Consider the following 22,226-nt stretch of genomic DNA (forward strand, 5'->3'; position numbering starts at 1 on the left):
CTTTATGCATCAGTGCTAAACTGGGCTTCAGAGTCATTACAAATAACCAATGGATTGTAGCTTGATATTGCATTTTTCTATCTTTGTAAGTACATCTAGAATGATGTTTTGAAGGATCTGCAGAGATGGATGATACATCAGGACAATGCACACACACACACACACACACACACACACACACTCACCTACTGCTGACCAGCTTGGCTATAAAACCTTCATTACTCCTGCAATGAGGTGGCGCTCAGCGTGGAACAGAGGGCGACCAGGGACCCGTCTGTATCTCTGATTTACAACACACATCGCCTCCCTCGGCCAGCTGAGGCTTTCAACCGCATCACCATCAATTCTCATTACCTCACATGGTAAAAACAACACAGCCCCTTATAAGGCACCAGGCTTCTTTCATAAAGCCGCATGGGCTTCTCAGTCCGGTGAAGAACCTGTTTGTGGGCCATGTCCCAATATATGAATCCTCAAAAACATACGAATCAACAGCTTCTTTAGTGTAATCAATTGCAACTATATTTATACACTATTTGAGAAAAGACTGTTATAAACTGCTTAAGAAAATGTGTTCTAGTTCTGGATGCCCAAGTCTAGAAAAATCTCAATGCCAGTCTATGATATCCTACTCCCTAGATATGACGTGAATCTGATTTCAAAGAAAACGTTCGGCCTGTTGTATCTTCCACCAGGTGGAATTCATCAAAAGAGTCACTTAGAAAAGTATTAGCTCACCTTTACTCCAAAAAAATAAAAAGAGATTTGAGGTATCATTCTTGGTGTTGAAACCTGGTGCCTTGGCAAGCACAAAAAAACAAACACAAAAACCACATTCTTTATTGAGATTGTCAAAACCTATTTTCCAGAGGCTAGTGTTTTTATAAACTTCTGTTGTCTATAGTGTGTAGTTATCGGAAGTGATTGAGCTCTGTCTAAATCAAATTTCCACTTAGCATCCAATCTCATAACAAAGTCCTAATTAGGTTGTTAATGATTGATCATTCAGGGCCTCCGCCTTGATTAAGTGCCTATTTTTGCTATGGCAAATCATGTTAAGACCAAAGAACGCTCGCTGTTCATTTGACCTCCCAGCATAAGAAGAATGCTGACAGTTCTGCTGCTGCTACAGAAGTTTGCTTGGCTGTAGCTTCGCTCTGCTACGGCAGCATACTTGTAAACACTTAATGCTTATTTATTCAAGGTACTAGAAAACTCTCTTTCTGCATGTTTGAATGAAGGCAACATCAGAGTTACTGGCCAAGATCCATAAGCACCAGAATACCAAAACTGGCATGCAAAACATACAAAAGCTCTTCGATGTAATAACAAGCAATCTATGATCATTTTCTTGAAGACAATCAGATTTGATAAAAAATTTATGTAGCACAGTACAGTATGTACAGGTAGAATAGCAAAGTGAAATGCTTTTATTTGAAGGAGACAACTAGGTAGGAGTTACTCACCATGAACCGCAGGTCGTCGAAGCCGTTGAGAAGTAGCTTGCTCTCATACTGCGGAAGGCCTATATGCGCCAACCAATCCCCGACCGGCTGTTCAAGCAGCCTCCCGGATCCACCTGTGGACAAAGGAAGGCGCTTGAGCAGCGAGAAACCATTGAGACGGTAGCATCGGCACTCGGAGGAAGAGACGTGGCACTGCCACATCATCCTCGGCCAACAGTGCCGAGAGCACAAACACCAGGATGGCAGAGGCGACAGGATCCCGGCCGAGAGGTGTGGTCGCTCCCACAGCAGGGGCGAAACCACGCTAGCTAAGAATGAAGTTTGCTGTAGATGAATTTGGAAAGAAGATTGGGCCCAACGCTGGGACTGATCACAGATTTAGACTCCACATTATGTCTCCGTTGAATCAATTAACATTTGAATCAATTTACATTTGGTTACTATGAAGTACAACAGGGTGCCAAGACCAGCAATTATCAAAGTTTCCATTTGAGCCCAGAAATCGCCCTATGAATCAAAGGTTTGATTTCACAACCCAAAAAGTCACAGAAGACAATGTGCACCATTGTAATCAATCCAGTTTCCTTATAATCCCAAACAGGCTAACTCCTGGAAATGTGAGTTTGCAGATCCACCTTTGCAAGGCCTAATTGACTGGGGTGTTTAATGAGGAAGAGCGCAGTAGAGGATGAGACGATTGAAAGTTGGTATTCCCTCATTGGTGTCCATGTGGAGGTAAATGCACAAGTAAACTTCTCAAACAATCATTACTCCCAAGCAATGTCTACCGATCCCTTGAACTGATGCCGAAAACGTCACAATCTCCTGTGACTAAAAATTGCTATGGGACTCTGCCGTAAGCCTGGGAACTCTTAACTTGCGTACTGCACTCCTCATGCAAATTAACTTCTAATCCAATCTCTACGATAGCGCTACTTAAAAGCCAGGCAGGATTGCACGACTTGCATTGCACAAAGTCACTCTGTGATTCTCAGGATCAAAGGTACATGAGATGTAGGCAAAGAGCAAAAAAAGCTTCTGAGTCTTCGCTCAAATAAAACCCTTGATATCAACTTTATTCCAAAACAAGAATGTCTGACTTTGATTAAATTTAGATGCAGAAGACGGCAAAAAATGTAAGCCTCACCAATATACACCGGTGTAATCAAAACCGAATTAAAAGCAAAAGCGAATGGAAAAACCAATGAGAAGTAATATCCACCCGAGTCATTCAACTTAATCAGAGACACCCAACTGCAAAAGTACAAGACTTGCTTTTCCAACACGACAAAGTCTCCCACTTTCCGAACAGAGAAAGTGGGTGCTCGTCCCACATCAGTCAATCCTCAGAATACGTTGCAGACATCTCGCTATCCCTCTAGTTCCTCGAGACGTCGCGGCAGCTGTTGAATTAGGAATGCAAGGTCAGTGGGGTGTTTGCCTGCTCCAGAGAATGCCGGTAAAACTTGACACACTTGCAGCGCGGATGAGTCTGGATGTTGTAAGAAAAGCAGCAGCAATCTGAAGGTGCGGTCTCCTTGTTCGACCGGACGCTGTCAATTCTGCTCTGCAGCGCTCCTGCTCTGTCTCCTCCTTTCTCTCCCTCGCTCCTGCTCCCCCTCCCTCTCCCTGTCTCCTCCCCTCCCTGCCTCGCTCTTTCTTCCCCATAAAAGAAAATGCGGGCCTGCTGTCCATTATCTAAGGACTCATCAAACCTTTGTCCCGTTCATTGACCCAACCAGGGCCATTACTCTTTCGTCAGAGCATTGTTGACAATGGTAACAATATTAGAGGCATTGATTAAAGAAATAAAGCTTAACAGTGATTACCCAGAAAGCAAAGCATAAACACAGAAGCATATGCAGAGCTTCTAGGCTGGAGGACGTAGCTCTGGGTTTATTGCCAAGCTGCAGGGCAGTTCTTCTTCTAATTCCCCTGACACTCATGCATGTTAATATTTTAGCACCTTTATCCACACAGACAGAAACAAAGCAGAAAAACTCTGCCAACAATCCTGTTGCAGCAGTTTATTAATGAAATACTGTGTTGTTGATGTGACAAATGCATTATAAAAGAAATGCAAAACCACCAGTTACAGAGTTCTCCAGTGGTATTAGAAAAGGCAAGCCAAGTCAAAGTTCTGTATAGCTGATACATTTTCACACTTTAGATTCTTAAAAAAAGCATTATGACTAGTTAAATGGTACAAGTGTTCTCTGAGGTATTTAAATGGTGGTTTGCTGGCTTTGAACAAAAAGTACCCAGATTTATTTTCCCCATTTTATTGCATATCCCAAAATCTTAAGTTCTTAGAATAAAAGCACTGCTCCTCAACAAGCCACATGATTTATATCGAAAGCACAAACAGTGCAGGGCCTTTGCAGTATAATACTTTGTTTACAGTTTTGTTCGAATTTCTAACGTCAATCCGAGCAAAAGTAATGAATGCTGGCTTTAGTATGCAACACTAATACAATTAAAAACCAAGAGTCATGTCCAAGTAGGATGCCCGCAGGAAACAGGAAATGAGGTCAGAGGCAGTGCCATGTGACCAAGGACAGAGAAAGGACTGGTCCTCTAGCTAGGCTTTGCACTTATATGGGCCAATGAACCCAGTTGGAACACAAAGGCCCCTTGCAGAGACACACACCACTTGAAATGGTGTTTACAGGTTTTAAGATACACTGATGTGAGAAGGGTGCTTTATTTTCAAGGCTTACAGCAGCTTTCCCATCCTTTTTTTCCAGGAGTTGCCAAGTGGGAGCGAATGGTACAGCAAGCGTGACGGCCCCTCTGGTCTCGATTGCTGTAGTTTGGTTAATTCCAGAGGAAGGTCAATAAGCTGCCTCCATACAGAAAAAGGTCATGCATCACCAAGGCGGAATCGTCAAGCATCTCAGCGTCCATTGATTTAACTCTCAAGTGTCCCCTCGTCCTTCAACGGCACACTGGGATTTCTCATTCTCCATTTAAAGGGCCACCCAACCTCATATCCTCTGTTCACTAATGTAACTCTTCTGGACTTGGCCTTCGTCTTTCTCTTGCCCATCAATAGGTTATTGAGTTTCATTGCTGGATTGCTTGGTCAGGTCTCATTTCATAGGGGAGCCGATGCTAAGGCAGATCCTCATTTAAAACATAGAATCCAGGAAGACACTTGATGTTCAGCTACAACTAGGAGGCCAAAGCTGCGAGAGCAAAAACTTTCCAAAAATTCCCAGAAGATTCCAAACAATCTTGGAAAGTTTCCAAAATTTCTGGAATATTTCCAAAATTTAATGGAAACTTCCACCTTTTTGCAACCCTACTCATTTCACACCGCCGCACTCTCTCTCGTTTCATTCAAAAGCATCTTCTTGCGCCTTAGTTATTGACTGTATTTACTGTAAAATGAAACCGTAGGACTTAATATAACAGTATGAATAGTAGGCATGTGTAATATTGTTACAGTCTACTCCTTTAAAAATATTACAATTCAAAACTTGTTTTTTTTTTTTACACCATAATGGTTGTAGGATAATAAATCGGGATGTGCCGTTTCGATACTCATATCGGTATCGGCTCCGATACTGCTATTTTCTGGCGGATCGGTATCGGTCAGACAGGGCTGATCCAAATCCAATATTGTGTATACTATTCTGTTACTGTTAAGCCGCACAAAAGGCATAAATGCATTATAAAGCACAACAAAGTTTTCGTGCACCTTTAATAATAATTCAATTATTTTCATGTTTGCCGATAACCGATAATGGCCGATAAAAAAAAAACAACATTTTGCCAACTCTACATAATAATGCACAAATACAATTTGATATTCATTTTGAGATTTTCTAAAGATCAGATTGGAAAAAGTGTTATTTATTTTAAACCGAAAACAAAAAAAAGATATACCTGTGTCAGGGCACTCCTGGTCTTTGGAGAAGTTGATGCCGGCACCAATAAGGGTCATGATCTTCTCAATCTGTAAGCAAAAAAACAAACACAGTGAAACCAAATGAAGACACTAATCACAGTGCAGCGTGAAAAAAAAAAGCAGCTGCGATTTATGTTAAAACTTTGCATTCATGATTTCCCAGCAGAGCAGACGAAGCAGTAATGCAGCAACAAATCCGACTGAGAAAACACCATCTATCATCCCAAGGTTATAAGAATCATGCATAATGCAAATAAGAAACAGCAAAATATTTGATTGCACCAGTCCTGACCAATACAGTCACAGGTGAACTGAGTGTCAGTCAACTACCCAAGCTTAACCATGAAAGACAATCTAGAGTCCAAAATCCCAAGAAAGTAAACACCAAGACATACAGGTAAACTTGTAAACATGCAGAAGAACAAAAGAAAAACATGTCCAGGATGTCATTTCATATAGTCCCCAACATCAATCACTAGTCCAACCAGTTAAATGTCAGACTACAAGACACTCTCTGAAAAAATATAAGTTCTGCCTTGCATCTGAATATATTAATGCAATTTAGCCAAGCAGGACATTTGTGAAAGTTAGCAGAGTTTAACAACATGTAAGCAACTCTACACTTGGAGTCAGCATTCATTGATCATGACGTCCACACCCTTCAGTGATTGACAGACTGCTGCGGTAACTGAAAGGACACTGATTACATAACATCAGCACAGTCTGGGTTGTCATTTTAATGTGGAAATTCATTAATTCAATCACAAAAAATGAATTCATAACATCAAAAACAGGCCGTATCCAAATCACTGAGATTAAGATCTGTCCTTAGCAGTTGATGAATCTACTGATGTGTGGAAGCAGCTCCTAATTCTTCAGTACAACTGTGGAGTTATGTAATATGAAGACAATAGAGGAGGTGACGAGGCATTTGCAAATGCCGCACAGAAATTCTTTTAATTGGGGGATAATGCGTCTGTGTGGCTGATATTAACCACTAGCAGAAATTTGAAAAATAATGAACTGAGTTAGTAAAAGAAAACTTTATTTTAAGTGACAGCAAAGCTGCAGAGCAATTGCTTTTCCAAAGTAGCGAGGTCAAAAGACAGAAAAAGGAGCGAGAGCAACCGCTAAGAAAGGCTGTCCGAGAAAGAGCTGCGAGAAGACACTGACAAGGTTTCCAAACTTTTAGTGACAGACAAATATTGAACCGAATAAATCACAAAAATAAAGTTATCATTATTGACTAATCCTTGTGTTGTTCCAAACCTGTATGACTGACTTTCTTCAGTGGAACACAAAAGAAGATATTCTGAAGAATGTTCGTTCCGCTCTCATCCATATCATAAGCATATGTGCAATGGTAAAGTTTTTCAGTGAGTGATGACTTTAATTTTGCTCTGTTTTTCACACAAAACTATTATATATGGGCAACTTTTTCTACTTTTACTTATTTATAGGTATGGAAAAGAACAGCATGAACATTCTGAACATCTCCTTTTGTCTCACAAAGAAGAAAGACATGCTGGTTTGGAACATCACAATGTATTAACATTTTGGATGAGCTTCTATTTATTTCTAATTTCATTTCAAGTTTTAGTATTTCAATATAGCTTGCTTTATTTATTAATTTTTAGCAATTTATTTCAGTAGCTGCCAAAGCAACTTTATAAAAAAATGTATAATAACGTTAAATGTTTTTCATCTAATATTTAGATTTAAATTTATTTACAGGTGCCATAGAATGCACTGATACAATATTTTAAATTGTTCTCTGATATCTACATAGAAGGTATGTGGCTTAGGTAGGGGCAAAAATTCTCCAGAAACAGTTTTTCATGTCCATTCACAACCCTAATATTTCTCCCCAGAATGAAACGGTCCGTCTTTGGCTTATTGGCTGTTTCACAGCGCGGCTCATTTCAGTAGCTCACAGGAAGGACACACAGGGAAAATATATATTTCAATACTTGCTTGCACAGTTATATCGTTGGACAATTATACTGTAAATAAAATGCGGGCATCAGGGAGCCGCTATTAATATGCTGGGCACTGAAACGGTTTTGGAATGCACGATCGCGTTTTACTTTCAGTTTCGAGATTCGCTATCGCATGTACTCTGTTAATACTATGGAGCGGTAGTACTTACCACACATTTTACAATGCTTGTCAGTGGTCCTCGGATCTGTAAATCATTCGCCATCATCCTCAGGCATCTCAACTTACTCTGTTTATGTGGTTAGTGAAATCTTATGTACTGTAACAGGCTACCGCTAGCAAGGAGCTAACCATGTCCCAACTAAGCCAAGGTTTTCCATTCTATGGCACCTTTAATTCAGCATTATTTAAATTAACAAAAATATTTTTTTAATAGTTTTAGTGAAAGCAATAGATCACCCAAAAAGTTTGAAGAATGTTGGTAACCAAACGGTTTTGGTTCCCATTGACTTCCATTGTATGGTCAAAAAATACAAAGGAAGTCAATGGTAACCAAAACTGTTTGGTTATCAACATGTTTGAAAAGACATGGAGATGACGACAAAATTTCCATTTTTGGGTGAACCATTTCTTCAACTTTAACAACAATGGAAAGTTTTTATTTTATATATTTTTAAATAATTATAATTTTTTTTGGTAAACTATTCATTGGCAAAACATGTAATCATAAGTACACCTCAATTTAACTTTGCTATCAGTAATATCTGTGTAGAAGGGTTGGTTCTGCAGAATCTGTAATAACCGGCGAGCAGCAGAGCAGAGGAACAGCAGACGTGGACAAGAAGCCAGAGGGACGTGTGGAGGGTCTTACTCTTTGGGGCGGCCGCTGTCTCCATGGAATAGAGAGGGAATGCCTCTGTTTCTGCAGGGAGAAAACCAACTTCTGTTTAATTGCTATTTTTGCTTAAAGTGAGAACAAAGTGTGACCCTTGACAATAGCACAATTGAGAAACCCTTTAATACAGTTAATGGGAACTAAATATAAACGTGACCTCCAGGTTGGTTTGACACCTCAGTGACCGTTTTTCCAGGAATAAACCCTTTAAAGATGCACAAACACTTGAATGGCTGTCAAAAAAAATGAATAGTCTGGGAAAGAGGAAACGCTTTGATCCTGGCACTCAGGCTCCATGTAAAACAGGAGAGTATTTTTGATTTAAAGATAAGTTGTGTGAAGTTTCTTTCATTCCAGTCTCGTCCAGAATCCATCAGAAGGCAGACGAGTCATCAGTTATGTCTGACATCTCTCTGTCCCACAGCACAGTTTTCTCATTTTCAATATACAGTGCATCTGCTAGAGCACATGAACGGATATTCACTTCCTGTCTTTTACAAATTTTCACAGCGTTATAGCTAGTGATCAAACAATACCAGTTTGTCAAAGATAGCTAATATAATGCGAACAAAAATGTAGCAAAAAAGCTGAAATAAAGCGTCAGTATTAATCAGTCCATACTGACTTCACCTTGATTGATAAAGAGAAATCTAGTGACTTAAAATATGTTAATTTATGAACAATGAATATGTTATTTATGGAAACGGGGTATCTTATTTTTGTATTTTTCTGTCTTGAATAATGCAAATTACTGTGCAGTGGCCTTTCTGGTAGCGGAAAACATCAAAATATGAAATAAGCATATACGGGACAGGAAAGTAGAACCGGTGAAAAACGTCTGCATATGCAACATTTAAATAAAGCTGTGACTTTTAACCAGATTTCAGTAGCAAAGCCCAACCCAAACTCCTCTTTGCCACAAACGCTTCGCCTCTTGTTTGAAATGCAAAGTCTCTAATATTTATCTACATCAGAATTCTTCAATATAATCAGTGTGTCTGCTGACCTTATCACACAATTGGAAAAGAAATTAAGATGAATAACGAACTGATGTCTATGTCAGCTAGTGATATATTTCACTGCAGATAAATGCATAAGTATAATTAGCCAGGGCAAATGTTACATGAACACTTACATAACTGGGTGAACCAAGAACATATCCAGGTCATATTTCACCCCAAAATTGAAAGAAACGCATACATTTGCTTTTGCATTTTTGGGATGATTACGTTTTTGCATTATGACACTGACAGCTAAGCACATTTAACCCATGATACTCTTGAGTTTTTACCATATGGATTTATTAAAGAAGTGTCTCATTTCTGTTCCACCAAACATGTCAAAATATATGCTGTGATTAAGAAAATAAAAGAAGAAAACTAATATCATTACATGGAGCCATCTAGAGGCAATTCAACACCAATGCTGGTCCAAATGTGACATTTATTTACAAATTTATTTTTTTATGTGGTATCGTAATTTTTGGGAAAAAGATGATATAGGTCTCAGTTTGGGACAAAGTTCTCAGTTTCGGGACTGCACCACAGAATGTGGGATGGCTTCCTAAAATCAGAAGAAGCTTCCTAAAATCAGAAGAAGAAAAAACAAATCTCTCTCTTAAGTGTAGCTTCAGGAAACATACCTGAGCTTACTTGAGCTTCCTCAAGCATCTGTCATTATCTCTGACTCTCTAAACAGAGCCGGAGATCTCCAGTGGACGACTCCACAGGCTGACAGGTTTAAACTTAGTCCAGATTAACTGTGCTGCATGCAAATAAGGCAAAGTGTATTATAATCACATGCATTATGCACGTCTCAATTAATGAACCAAACTGAGAAATATTGCATGCAAAGGAAATAAATGAGTGAATAAATGCTAAATAATTAAATGTGTTCTACATCAGCAAGAGAGCTTGCATCATACAGTATACTGCTTGTGTTTGCAAAACAGATCACCCCCCCCCCCCCCACACCACACACACACACACACACACACACACCTAAAAATAACAAAATACTAGTTTTAAAAGGAATACAACAATAGAAGTGCACTGGTTGTAAAATAATACTTCTCTGGGTCAGTGAGGGTTAGAAAAATCTGCAAAATCCTACGCAATAGGTTTCAATATGATAAAACATGCTCAATCAAGCTGAGCAGTACCTTTCTGGTAGCAGAAAGCATTATCAAATTAGGCAAAATATTAAATAAACATGCAAATAACAGAGTAGATCTTGTGAACGATGGCTGCAAACTGCACACTGAAAAATACAACAACACTAATATAAGTAAATTTGAACTCTGACTGGTAACCAGATTGCAGCGACAAACCCCAACCAAGAGATTTATTTTTATCAGTATTATTATAGTATTACTCTATTTTTTGCCTTTCTGCCACATTTATTAATAGGGATTGTAGTAATGGCAGGAATAGGGTGACCATCCATCCCACATTCTGTGGTGCAGTCCCGAAACTGAGAACTTTGTCCCAAACTGAGACCTATATCATCTTTTTCCCAAAAATTACGATACCACATAAAAAAATAAATAAAATACTATAAAATGTCGTAATTATAAAAAATGCACTTGGTGTATAAATATCCATTCCCACAGCCATTATATTCTATTTAGAACAGGAAAATAACCAACACATTCATAAAGAGGGTATTTTGTTTGACACTCATTTCCTTTTTGCTGCGAATATTTCATACTTATGAACATATAATTGTGTGTATCAGGATTTTGGACCAATCAGATTTCACTGTGGGCGGAGCTGCTGAGTACAATGTGAGACAAACAGAACTCAAAAATTCTACAAACTCAAAATTATGTCAATTGCATCATACTGCGCCTGGTGACAACATTAATGTTGCATTATTAGAAAAGTGACCATTTACTGTAACGAGAGTTTGTTGGTTAAGCTGCCTGTAGTCGTCAATAGTGCAGTTCAGAGAACCCGAGCTGACAGACACTAGTTGAGGGGTATTAGTTTACTGAAGTGCTCTGCGGCCTATGAAATGTTAATGAAAAGTTCTGTTTGATCTTCAGTCTGACACATTAGATGTGACTCATTGACATGCATGAAGAATATGGCTCGCATGGTTATCCTATAAAATAACTCCATCCATTGACCCACATCAAAACACAAGGAGTAACAGAAAATACATAATTGAATACAATAAGCCTCGGAGTAGACAGTGTTTAAACACACACAGAAACACACATACACAACCTTGAGTCGCAGACCACTCTCAACCAATATGAAAATTGCATTGAAAACACAATTCAGATTCCCATCAGCAGACCAGCATTAATGCACATCATTAAAGAAGATAAACCAAACCAGCGAGTCCAGCCGGTGATCCCCACAGGATCACACACACACACACAACTAAATGTTATTGATTCTCAGGGCCTGCAGTCAGTTTCTTGAGATAATGCAGAGAGCGATTCATTGTGAAGGGCTGGTAAGGGCCTCTTCATGGTAAACAGCTCAAATAATAGAGGAGTCAAAGGCCGTGGTGGAGTCACAGGTCGACAGCTGAAGTATAGCTGAGCTCTGGGGTGCATACGGGGAGGACTGTGTGTTTCTGGCCCTCTTAACCATAACCGCTGTGTCACTACAAAGACTCCAGCCAGGCATCTGGCAAGGCTGGCATGGACGAACAAAAGGGCAAAAGGACTAAGACCGAGTGGCAAGAACCAGTCACAAAAGAGCCAAGCTGCCATCCATTCAACAAGTCCTGACTCCTGCCAAGACAGGTGCCAGTCGACCCAGAGCCATTTAGATCAGATCGCTTCAGTGCAGAAGAACCTTTCTCTGTAAACAATGTTACATCACAAACACTGGCAAAAAGTGTTCTGGCACAACAAAGCGGAAATCTTGTCAGGAAGGCCGTTTCATGTGCTAATCGCTTAAATGGACCTAATTGACCGTTCGCAAAACCCGCTGTTGCCATGACCGACAAACAATGCGCTCTCACACTACACACACGTTCTCTCGCAGTGAAAAACACATCGCAGATCAAAGAGGAACCTGACAACACACCGACAGAGAAGACAGAGCAGGTTACTGCTGATATGAAACAAGGTCTCAGGACCCTCAGCTTTTAAATCGAGTCATTTTTAAAGAATTTCAAACAATAAATACCGTCTTGTGGCCCTTAAATGTCGTGACAGAGCACTGTTTTTCCTCAGTTCAAACACGTGAACCGATCATCTTTTCATATTTACTTACTGCATGAAATGAACATGAATAAACATCAGAAAGTGTTTTATTTCAACCGCGGAACACACCATTTTTCAAGTTGAAGTCCACCGAAGTTATCTATTGGTCTGATTTGGGGTTAAGGCTAGAAGTGATTCAGATGCAGCTACTGGGCATGTGCGTTTACATATTTTCCGAGGCAACAATATAACGTGAAACCTGTGAAAATGGTTTTAAAAACTACAGAGCGCCATAGAGTGATGAAACTATGTTTAACGAGTGGGAAGAAGACATGAAGCGACGCGAGGTTAGCTGCATTGAAAACAGATGAGCGCACATGTGCATTTATACAGCTCCCGATCGGGGCGAAGTTCACGGGATTTTGTCCACAGGATGATATGAGCGCACGTTTTAACATTATTTTATTATTTAAGACTCAGTATTTAACTTAAGCGCTGCAAGCAATGCATACAGCGCCGGACAAGATCGATTTTCTGGAACGCAAAACAAGTACTTTAAAGGAATACCTTAGCTTATTACCGTTACCGTGGCAGCCAACAACAGCACAGCTTAACCCTCCGCACAGATTTATATTTAGTTATATTGAAAAAGTTTTAACCCGTTTTAACATGCATTTCTATGTAGAACTGTCGTAGCTGTCGGGCAAGATGGCGGCTAGCAGCGGCAGCACATAATATCTGTGTTCTGATTGGTCAGATCGCCTGTCAATCAAGCTCTTTGCAAACGGTCAATTGGTCAGTTTAGGGCAATTAAAATTGTAGCAAGCAATGGTAAATCTTACAAAAGTTGTATTCTGAACTGTTGAAACTTTTAAAAGTTTAGAGGAACATTTTAAAAGCAAACACTACAAAAAAAGTTTCCAGGCACAACAAATGAAAATATTTCGTATGACAATTTTTGAAGCATTCAAAATAGTTTTTTGTAGCAAGTTTAGAAATGTGAATTTAAATCAGAAAAAAAAACACTGGTTAAAGTGTTTTCAAAAAAAAAGGAAACCCTAAATCTTCAAAGTATGTGACAAACTCATAAGTTTCAGAAAGTTTCAAAACCGTAGCAAACAATAGCAAAAACATTTTGGCACAACAAACAGAAAATCTAATTTACAGTTTATTTTTATACTAATTAAATCATATTGGTTCATCAGCTTTTAAAAAAGTTTGGGGAATTAAATTATGACAAAAAAAATCAGTTTTGTTTGGTAATCACATTTAAATATGCTCTTAGTCTGTAAATGCTTTACAGAAATAAATAAAATGGCCAAACACTGTTTTGTCAGAAAGAAACATTAATTAATAAAGTTTATTTTGCACGCTAATTGCAGAAATGTGTGACAGTGGTGTTAGTCTTAAAAATCTAAATGATAGCAAACAGTTATATATAAAAAAAGTGTTCTGCAACAAACATATACATATATATACATACATATATATACATATATATATATATATATATATATATATACATATATATATACATACATACACATATATATATACATACATATATATATATATATATATATATATACATACATACACATATATATATACATACATACATACATATATATATATATATATATATATATATATATATATATATATATATATATATATACACATACATACATACATACATACATTAGGGGTGTGCTCAAAATATCGATTCTTAGATACATACCGATATAATAAAAAAAGATACAGTATCGATATTCTAGCCCTTAGTATCGATACTCCGCCCAGCCATTAGGGGGCGCAGCGGCGCCCGCGAGTTTCAAAAAACTCATGGAAAATGTTAAAGCAAGATGTAGCATTTAAGTGATTTCATAGTGAAATATGTTATGGCAGTACATGGTGTCACAAAAAAGAATTATAAGAAGATTTAATAAGAAGTTAAGAATAATAAGAAGAAGATTTTGTGCTTGTGTGAGCTCAGACTGTACCCTTGGAAAGTTAAATGTTGACTTGTGGTAATTTCCAGATTAATACAATTTGTGTACAATTAATCAGAGCACTTAAAGTTGCAAATATTTAAGCAAAATGCACTTTGTTATAATGCACTTCAGGGCTCGACAGTGCGAGCATTTCACTCGCATTTGCGACTAAAAATAGATGTGTGCGAACTGGAAAATGTATTTAGGATCGCAAGTGCGAATACAAAACAAAATACAAAACAGCCTAACTTATACAGTATCCTATAACAAACGTATTAATTTATTCTGTTTATTTATGGAAAAATTGCGATGCAGCCTCATATGATTACTTTAGAACTTTAAAAAGGCAACGGTTTAATTTAAATGAGCACAGATGAGAAGAAAAGCGGAGCGAGTTAAAGTGAAGACGCGCTGAATGACGCACATTCGCCACTAGAGAGCGCTGCCGTTACCCCGGTAACCCAGTAAACAAATCAGCTGCGCTACTTTCCTAAAACTGTGTAAATAATGTTTCACAGTCATTTAGATATATATATTCGCTTTAGTCTTCACAATAGCATCAAATAATTCTTACTTAAAGACTTAATGAGCTATTTATTTTCAAACATTTTTTCTAACCTAAACATGGCCCATCCACTGATCTATAATAGAGTGATATCTATATATCTATATAAAGTTGTCTTAATATAATTCAATGGAGCTAACATTAACTAACATAGTTGTATTTTTTATTAATCAACATTAACAAAGAATATTAACTACTGCAACAATTAGCTATTGCACATTTTTAGTTAATGTTAACCTGCTTTAACTAATGTTAATAAATGGGACCTTACTTTGTTCTTTCGTTCATTTGAACAATCTTTTGCACTCTAATCTTGAAACACTCGTTTACTTTATATTTTTATGTATTTTTTATAAAAGTCTTTTAGTAAATTATCTTTAATAAAGTTATTTAACCTGTTAGGAGGACAACACTTTTTTTCACTTAGAAATTATATATTGCGATTTAAAAACAAAAACATATACCGTGACAAAAGCTTCAATGATTATTGTGAAAATGTTATACCGACACAGTTTAATAGGATTATAACTAATTACATAATTAGCCTATTAAATAGTGTCTGAAGTAAAATTACTTAAAAACCTTGTGTACTTTCTGTATTCTGATAAATTAAATAATGGTGCTTGTAAATGTCTCTTTGTATCCCCTTATTAAGCTAAAACACCTAATTAGAAAAATTTGCATTGCGCCCCTAAATGTTTTTAATGCGCTCCTAAATTTTTTGACTTAGGAGCACATGTGCTCCTTGGGGAATAGGTAAGCGTCAAGCCCTGCACTTTTGTCTTCAATAAATTGAAGAAAAATGCAGAGTTCTGTTTGTTGAGTAAATGTGTTCAGCATTAACTAATTGGCTCTGGCCCATGTATTTTTATTGAATCGTATCGAATCGTGTCACATTGTATCAAATCGTATCGAGACAGCTCTGTATCGAGGTACGTATCGAATCGTGACCTGTGTATCGAGGTATGTATCGTATCGCCAGGTTCTCCAAGGTATACAGCCCATACATACATACATACATACATATATAAAAATAATCATCATGCAATTCTAAAGTAAAATTAAAATAAATAAAAAAAATAATAAAATTGATGAAGATTTTGGAAGATTTAAAATTAGTGTCAACTTTTGAGTAAACTCTCCCAGTAAAAGCAAACGGACCAAAACAACTGCTGGAAGAGAAAAGATCTGTGATGATGCCAATGGCATAATTCCTGCTAAGTTTTCAAATACATCCATCTCTACAGAGCCAAATATATCTTTGGATCCTCCCAAGACATTCACCACTGAGAATTTGTGGACATCAGCATTAAATCCCACGTACACGATAATTGTTTTAAAAAACAATGTCATCATGCGTCCAAAGCAGCTGATAGGTAGAAAACAACCGCACTCACAAACGCTGGTCGGGTGGCAGCCATTGGGCCGGAACGGGATGGCGGAGGGACGAATGCATAGACGTACGTGCGGTGACAGAGGAGACGCGACTCACTCGTTTAACTCCCTCGGGATGACTGCATCTCCGCATCCAGACCAGACCTCCCCTTCCTAAACTTGCTGGCCCATACAGAGAGCTTCCCACACTGTCTAATCCTGGGATGGCCGAACCCCCTACCACACACACACACACACCCTCATGCAAGTCTAAATCTCCTTTGTATGAAAAATTAGACTGTGTAAGATCGTGTGTGTGTGTGCGTGAAGAGAAAGAACACACACACACACACACACACACAGAGGGAAAGTGATGGGTGTTGTGCGTTCCTGCACCCACACGCTGTCACTCAGGGCAGCGAAGTGTCCCGGACCAGCCAGCCGTGACCGCTGGGGGAGGAGAAAGAGAGAAACAGACAGAAAACAGACAAGAGAAATGATGACAGACTGCTGTTTGGACATTAGGGACTGCAGGACTAACTGTCCAAACACAGAGACAACATATGGATAGAAATTCTGCTGCGACAGGCAGAAGACAGAGAAGACGCTGTTGATTTAAAGTCAACATGAAACATTTGCAATCATTTTACATCTGAGATCTGAAGCATTTCAGAGTGAAATAAGATACTGACACATTTATAAAGTAGAGAGAGATGTGTTTGTTACCACTGGGAATTGTTTGGAGAATAAAAATGAACGTTTCTCCTAGAAAGTAAATCCTTTTGGATATAATATTGGGGAAAAGATTTAAAATTATATACTTTTGGTAGGTGGCTAAAAATTCCTGCTTTATTTTTTCTTAAATTCCACCCCCCCCCCCCATTTAAATTTTCAACTAGAATTTAATGATTTAATTAAATTTTCTTCATTTTTAGTAAAAAGCATGTCTAATTAATTGAAATCATGAAACATACACAATTGAATAACTACTTATTAAAAGTTTTTTCTCATTTCATTTTTTCTCAAATTCTGTGTTTTCCATTTAACTTTTCTGAATTCCATATTAATGGTTTAATTAAGATGTAATAATCAAAAATCATGTCTAATTAATTGAATTCTATGAAATGGCAAATTTTTTCTGAAATTCTACATTGTTTTAATTATTTATTTAATTTTTGGATTTATCATTTAATACAAATGTATTAAAAACAGCACTAATTAAAAATTTAAGGAATCTTAATTTAATAAAATATTACAAGTACATGTGATGCACAACAGATGTTTACTGTAATATTAACATGGAAGAAACAATTTGCGATTTTCCTTTAAAAAAAAAAAAAAGAACATTTCATATTATGTAAATTCATATGCATATGATAATGTTACACAACAAAGTTTAAAAATAACTTTGAATCCAAGATTTTCAATGTGGAACTTGGATCCCCAATGTACTAAGAAAGTGAATTTGATTTCATGACGATTCCATAATTTGCCATAAATCAAGCAATCGCTGAGGCTCATCAATAAAAGCATGTTCATTAAGAGCATAAATCCAATGGGAGCAAAGCGAATTAAGCTTCATGATTCACTTTGGGTGCTTAGTTTGCTGCTGCAACTCACTGAAGCGGCAAACAAACAGCTCTGCACATGAACCTCTGCGGCTCTCTCACGTACACGCCAGACTCATCCTGAGGCTTTCACAAGCTGCAGGACCTTCAATCACAACTGCTACAGTTTACCTTTACAAGAAAACAATCAATTATTGTCATCAAAAAACATTCTATTCCTTTACAAGCTCCCGTTTCTTAATAATATGTGGAAATTATATGTAATCAAGCAGACAGAGACAGATACATAGATAGAGACAGACATACAGCATTGGAAAGAACAAACCTCCAATGTTATCTGAAATGTCTCCAATGTTATCTGAAACTCAACAGAGAGTACAGTCTGGCTGACTATCTGGTCTCAGTCAAGAATATAACTCACAGACATTTACTGACGAAGTACAGACTGAGTGACCACCAGCTGGCCATAGAAAGAGGACGACATAAAAAGACGTGGATAAAGAAGAGCGAATCTGTAACAAATGTAGATCTGGATGAGTTGAGACGGAGGAACACTTCCTCCTCCACTGTGACAAATACACATCCTTAAGAGACACACTGTACAGTCAAATACAGCAGATTATTCCTGAGTTCCAGTCACTCCATGAAAATGACAAATTAAGAATATTACTTTGTGAAGGACCTACATCTGCTTTGGTAGCACAACATATTTATAAATGCCACACAATACGAAGTAAAGAGTGAACACATCTGCATTAGTAGTACCATTAATGTTTATATAAATATATATATGGATGTATTTTGTTTTGTTTATTTATGGATGTATATTATATGTATTTTTGTTTTGTTTTTATTCTATGTACAATGCTTTGGCAATGTATCCAAGTATGTCATGCCAATAAAGCAATATGAATTGAAAAATTGAATTGACAGACAAACAGACAGATAGAGCCGATAGACCGACAGACAGACAGACAAACAGATACATAGAGCCAGATAGACCGACAGATAGATAGACAGATTTACCGATAGATAGACAGATAGACAGATAGAGCCAGATAGACCGACAGATAGACAGACAGACAGACTGACAGATAGACAGATATACAGACAGACAGAGAGACAGACAGACACATAGATAGACAGACAGACAGACAGACTGACAGAGAGAGACAGACAGACAGACAGAGACAGATAGATAGACAGACAGACAGACAGACAGATAGACAGAGACAGATAGACAGACAGACAGAGAGACACATAGATAAGACAGACAGACAGCCAGAGATAGATAGAGCCAGATAGATAGACAGATTTACCGATAGATAGACAGATAGAGCCAGATAGACTGACAGATAGACAGACAGACAGAGAGACACATAGATAAGACAGACAGACAGCCAGAGATAGATAGAGCCAGATAGACCGACAGATAGATAGATAGACTGACAGATAGACAGACAGACAGACAGAGAGACACATAGATAAGACAGACAGACAGCCAGAGATAGATAGAGCCAGATAGATAGACAGATTTACTGATAGATAGACAGATAGAGCCAGATAGACTGACAGATAGACAGACAGACAGAGAGACACACAGATAAGACAGACAGACAGACAGACAGACAGACAGAGAGAGACAGACAGACAGGCAGATAGAGCCAGATAGACTGACAGATAGACAGACAGACAGACACAGATAGAGCCAGATAGACTGACAGATAGACAGACAGACAGAGAGACAGAGAGACACACAGATAAGAGAGACAGACAGACAGAGACAGATAGATAGATAGATAGACAGACAGACAGACAGAGACAGATAGATAGACAGACAGACAGATAGACAGAGACAGATAGACCGACAGACAGAGAGACACATAGATAAGACAGACAGACAGACAGAGAGACACATAGATAAGACAGACAGACAGACAGACAGACAGACAGATAGACAGACAGACCGACAGATAGACAGACAGACACATAGATAAGACAGACAGACAGACAGAGAGACACATAGATAAGACAGACAGACAGACAGACAGAGAGACACATAGATAAGACAGACAGACAGATAGACAGACAGATAGACAGACAGACCGACAGATAGACAGACAGACAGAGAGACACATAGATAAGACAGACAGACAGACAGACAGACCGACAGATAGACAGACAGACAGACAGACAGAGACAGATAGACCGACAGATAGACAGAGAGACACATAGATAAGACAGACAGACAGACAGACAGAGAGACACATAGATAAGACAGACAGACAGATAGACAGACAGATAGACAGACAGACCGACAGACAGAGAGACACATAGATAAGACAGACAGATAGACAGACAGAGACAGATAGACCGACAGATAGACAGAGAGACACATAGATAAGACAGACAGACAGATTCATTCCAGCAGAGGGCAGGAGAGAGTAACAAACATGGACACAGAATTTGAAAGGAACAGAGCCCATGTGTGTTTTATATATATATATATATATATAAAACACACATTTTAGATAACAGATTTAGATTAATAATAGAGATTGAGATTTGTGTGAAATTTTTCCAGTGTCAAGAGCATATATAAAAAAAAATTCTATCTATCTATCTATCTATCTATCTATCTATCTATAATCTTGACACTGGAAAAATTCCACACAAATCTCAAATGTTTGGCTCATAAGCAACAGAAACATGCTGAACAGCGTGAGAGACAGAAAGCGAGCAGAAGAGAAGAGAAAGAAAAGATAAGAAAATGGAAAACAGACACAGAACAGGTCGACAAATGAAGAAAACAAAACGGTTATCAGCAGGTGAGTTTTCTCTGCTCCCTGACCTCTAGTCATTTCACATCCAGTGTCTCCGAACAGAAAGCAGAAACACCACAGGTGCTGCTACAACAATTATTGCTAATTGTTACTGCTACAAACTATTTCCAGACTAAATTGTTATTGTTAGAGGACATGTCTCCTGACCCACTGAGTAAGGTTATCCGCATGGTGATAAGGTCATGAAAAAGACATAATGGGGAAAAAAAGAGAAACTTGGACAGCATTGACCTTTAGGAAAGCGAAAAAAAGAGTTAGAAAGTATAATACAATTTCACTTTTTAACTTTGTTACACTACAAAAAAGATGCATAGCAAAAGACACTTTCTCCAAAAAGGCTAAAACAGGGCTTAAAGACTTCAACAAATGGTTAGTGAAAGGAGGTAAATTCATTTCATAGATCATGAATCAATAATTGAAACAGTTCTTACTATCAACTGAATATCCATGGAATTGAAGCATTTCAACAGATTACGCCAAATACAGACATTTGATGGGTTTCAACTAGCTACTTTTCATGTTAGGTCAATTTTGTGTGTTAGAAAAGAGTCAAACATATGGAAGCCCACTGAATAAAACATAAAACTCTCTCACAATTCTGAGTTTCTTATTTGCAATTCTGACTTTTTCTGACGAACTCGCAATTATGGGAAATAAAGTCAGAATTACAAGGTGTAAACTTGCACAAAAAAAAAAAAAACCTGAATTGTGAGATAAAAAAGTCGCAATTACCATGTTTATTGATTATTTAGTGGCAGAAACAGGCTTCAATACAAATGTCTAATAAGCATCAAGATGAAAACAAAAATGGCATTTTAGCCTCCGATAATTCTCAGTAATTCATCTGCGCACTTGAGTGTGTTGGCCAACAGTCTTCTATTACCTGTGACCGTCTCACCTGTAAGAGTGTAAGACCCAGTGTGATGGAAACTGTACATCAGTCCCTCTGTGTTTGTATCCAATGTCTAGATCTTCAGATTGAAGCCAAAGCAATGGTAATACAGGACGCTTAACTCTGATTGGATTACAGACATTTCCTTTGACATTTTTCTCAAAGAAATGGACATGTAATCTTTAAAGGAATGTTCCATGCCGAGTTAAGCTTAATCAACAGCATAAACTGTATTTAGGGTTAAAAACTTACAATGGGAGTGTCCAGAAAGTTTACGTAGCCACTTACATGAATTCTTCTGTTAAAAAAGTGTGTTTTTAACCAAACTATCACTTTTGTGGTGGGACTACTGTTCTAAGCATATGAGGCTTGTCATGCACCTAAACGTAGCAGATGGCTTTTAATTGGACTGTTTCTGGCCGTTTTTCATCATCTGACATCATGAACATATGCAGACCACAGGAAGACGACAAATTTATGTAGATTCAAGACAATAGTCTGGCAGACTACCTGCTCAGCTCCATGCAAACAAGGAATTTATAGCACCTCCTTTTCTTGGAAGCATCCATGCTTGGACACGGTGTCAAAGCATTAATAACAACGTTGTCACGAC

General features: G+C 37.9%; 1 protein-coding gene across 9 annotated transcripts in view; it reads right to left on the minus strand.

Moving 5' to 3' along the window:
• LOC306860417 (ankyrin repeat and SAM domain-containing protein 1A-like) overlaps positions 1–22,226 on the minus strand; it is a gene marked incomplete at its 3' end in the record, with an annotated part of 108,767 nt that overhangs the window by 24,032 nt on the left and 62,509 nt on the right. For 5 of the 9 annotated variants that reach the window (XM_079402129.1, XM_079402125.1, XM_079402123.1 and 2 more), the window contains 3 exons: positions 8,189–8,239; positions 5,358–5,427; positions 1,467–1,579 (listed from right to left, as the gene is read on the minus strand). In XM_079402129.1, the coding sequence (XP_079258255.1) occupies positions 1,467–1,579; positions 5,358–5,427; positions 8,189–8,239 (234 nt within the window). The remainder of the gene's footprint in view (positions 1–1,466; positions 1,580–5,357; positions 5,428–8,188; positions 8,240–22,226) is intronic. The other 4 variants (XM_079402126.1, XM_079402131.1, XM_079402130.1 and 1 more) reach the window with 1 other exon arrangement.

This window comes from Barbus barbus (genome assembly GCF_936440315.1).
Source record: "Barbus barbus genome assembly, chromosome: 41".
Taxonomy (NCBI): Eukaryota; Metazoa; Chordata; class Actinopteri; order Cypriniformes; family Cyprinidae; genus Barbus; species Barbus barbus.